The sequence below is a fragment of the Perkinsus marinus genome (assembly GCF_000006405.1).
Source record: "Perkinsus marinus ATCC 50983 genomic scaffold scf_1104296943106, whole genome shotgun sequence".
NCBI classification, from domain to species: Eukaryota; Perkinsozoa; order Perkinsida; family Perkinsidae; genus Perkinsus; species Perkinsus marinus.
In genome coordinates, this window is record NW_003211958.1 from 1 (window position 1) to 1,582 (window position 1,582).

Below are 1,582 nucleotides of genomic sequence, written 5' to 3' on the forward strand. Positions count from 1 at the left end.
TAAGCTTCTGCTCCTCTCATAGCGAGATCAAACATACGCGTCCGAGAGAGGTATCTTCCAATACCGTGAATCCCCAGTCTCTCGAACTTGAAGCCGCAGTCATTAGCGAATCTCGGGTAAGTCCGATGTGGTATTCGAGGCGAGCTATGGTCCTCCGTATGTCATCCCAGGTACGGTTCCATGGAGAAAGACATTTCTGGATCATATGGGGGGAGGGCCTGCTTTTTGCTGTAGGGCTGGCTGGGTGAGAGACATCGAATGGGCCTCTCAGGGTCTCGGTGAGAAGGTCGGTTCACGTCTGCTGTTGGCGGCTGATACTGCTAGCTCTGAGTACACGTTTGGGTATGGCGCTGGTGCCACGAGCATCAAAGAGAGATATTCGACTGATGAGGTAAGGGTATTGTTCGGCCACCTCAAGGCCAAGGTTCGATTCAGGTTGAACGCATTTATGTTGCATGCCGTGGCTCTCCTGGATGCTCAGTGGAATGGCAACGGGTGGAAGTGAGCTCCTCGTGGCTCAATTCACCGGACAGGTGGGTTCTAGGCCGCCTTATCGAAGATGGAAGTTTGCGTTAAGATACTCGCGAGCTTTGGGGAAAAGTTGTGGTTGGCGTACCGCTGCGCCGAGTCCATCACCGTTCGAGAAGCCGCAGTTGGATAGATGCCTTCATCGCGTTAATGAAGTGAAGCTACTTGCGTGTATAGTCGACTCCAGGGACTGCGCTCTATGTAAGGCGCGTGACCATTCCTCTCCTCAGCAGTGGTCGAGAGAGGACTACCTCTGTGTGGGTTGCATTATCAAAGACGGTTCATGCATTTGCACGATCACATATATATCGTTCTCTATTCTCATGTTTGCTGGTATGTGAGAGAAGACTTGTGTCACTCGCAATATCCATAACATGCTAATTTCGCTAGGGGTGTGAGTCAGACCGCTTCCATTCAATCCTGTTCAGCATCGCTTAATGAGAATCCGGGCGCGTCGCTAGCCGAGCTCGCATGGTGGCTGCGATTTGTGTATAGACCTGAGTCGGTTCTCGGCCCGGAGGCTTCGTCCAATGGTGGTGAGTAGTTGTCTCTTAGTTTTGATAACTGCATGAAACCCCTTTCAGGGCTTGGACACGCCATTGAAGTAGAAGGCATAAGATGGTCAGGCCCCATGCAGAGAGGATACTTGAAGGCCTTCAACTGCATAGGTCGTTGCAGGTAAGTTGTTGTTCACGGCAACCAACTTGCCTCATCCCCTGCTTAGGTGGGCTGTGGTACGCCTTGGAGTAACAGAGAAGATTATACTGACATTGCTAGAGAGGGCACGACATGAGTTCAAGGAGAAGGGCATCTTTATAGAGTTCCAGCCTTGCCTATAAAGGAGACTCTTGTAGAAATACCACCACATCTCCGATGCAACGATTATAGTATTCGCTATCTCAACCCCAGCTACACACTAAGTGACAATTTACCTCCTATGTGTTTTGATGATGTCATTTCGAACCCGTGGTATCCATCTAGACTGTATATGTATATGTTGTCATCGTCATTCACCGCTATCTGGGTGGCTTCCCCTACAGCATAGGATTGCTCG

General features: G+C 50.3%; 1 protein-coding gene across 1 annotated transcript; it reads left to right on the plus strand.

The window, feature by feature from the left end:
• Positions 1-205: 205 nt before the first annotated feature.
• Pmar_PMAR026913 (hypothetical protein) lies at positions 206-501 on the plus strand (the record flags this gene model as incomplete). The annotated part of the gene is made up of 2 exons (XM_002781259.1): positions 206-391; positions 436-501. Coding segments are annotated over 2 exons (252 nt in total), but the record flags the coding sequence as incomplete, so codon positions are not given.
• Between the last annotated feature and the right edge of the window lie 1,081 nt (positions 502-1,582).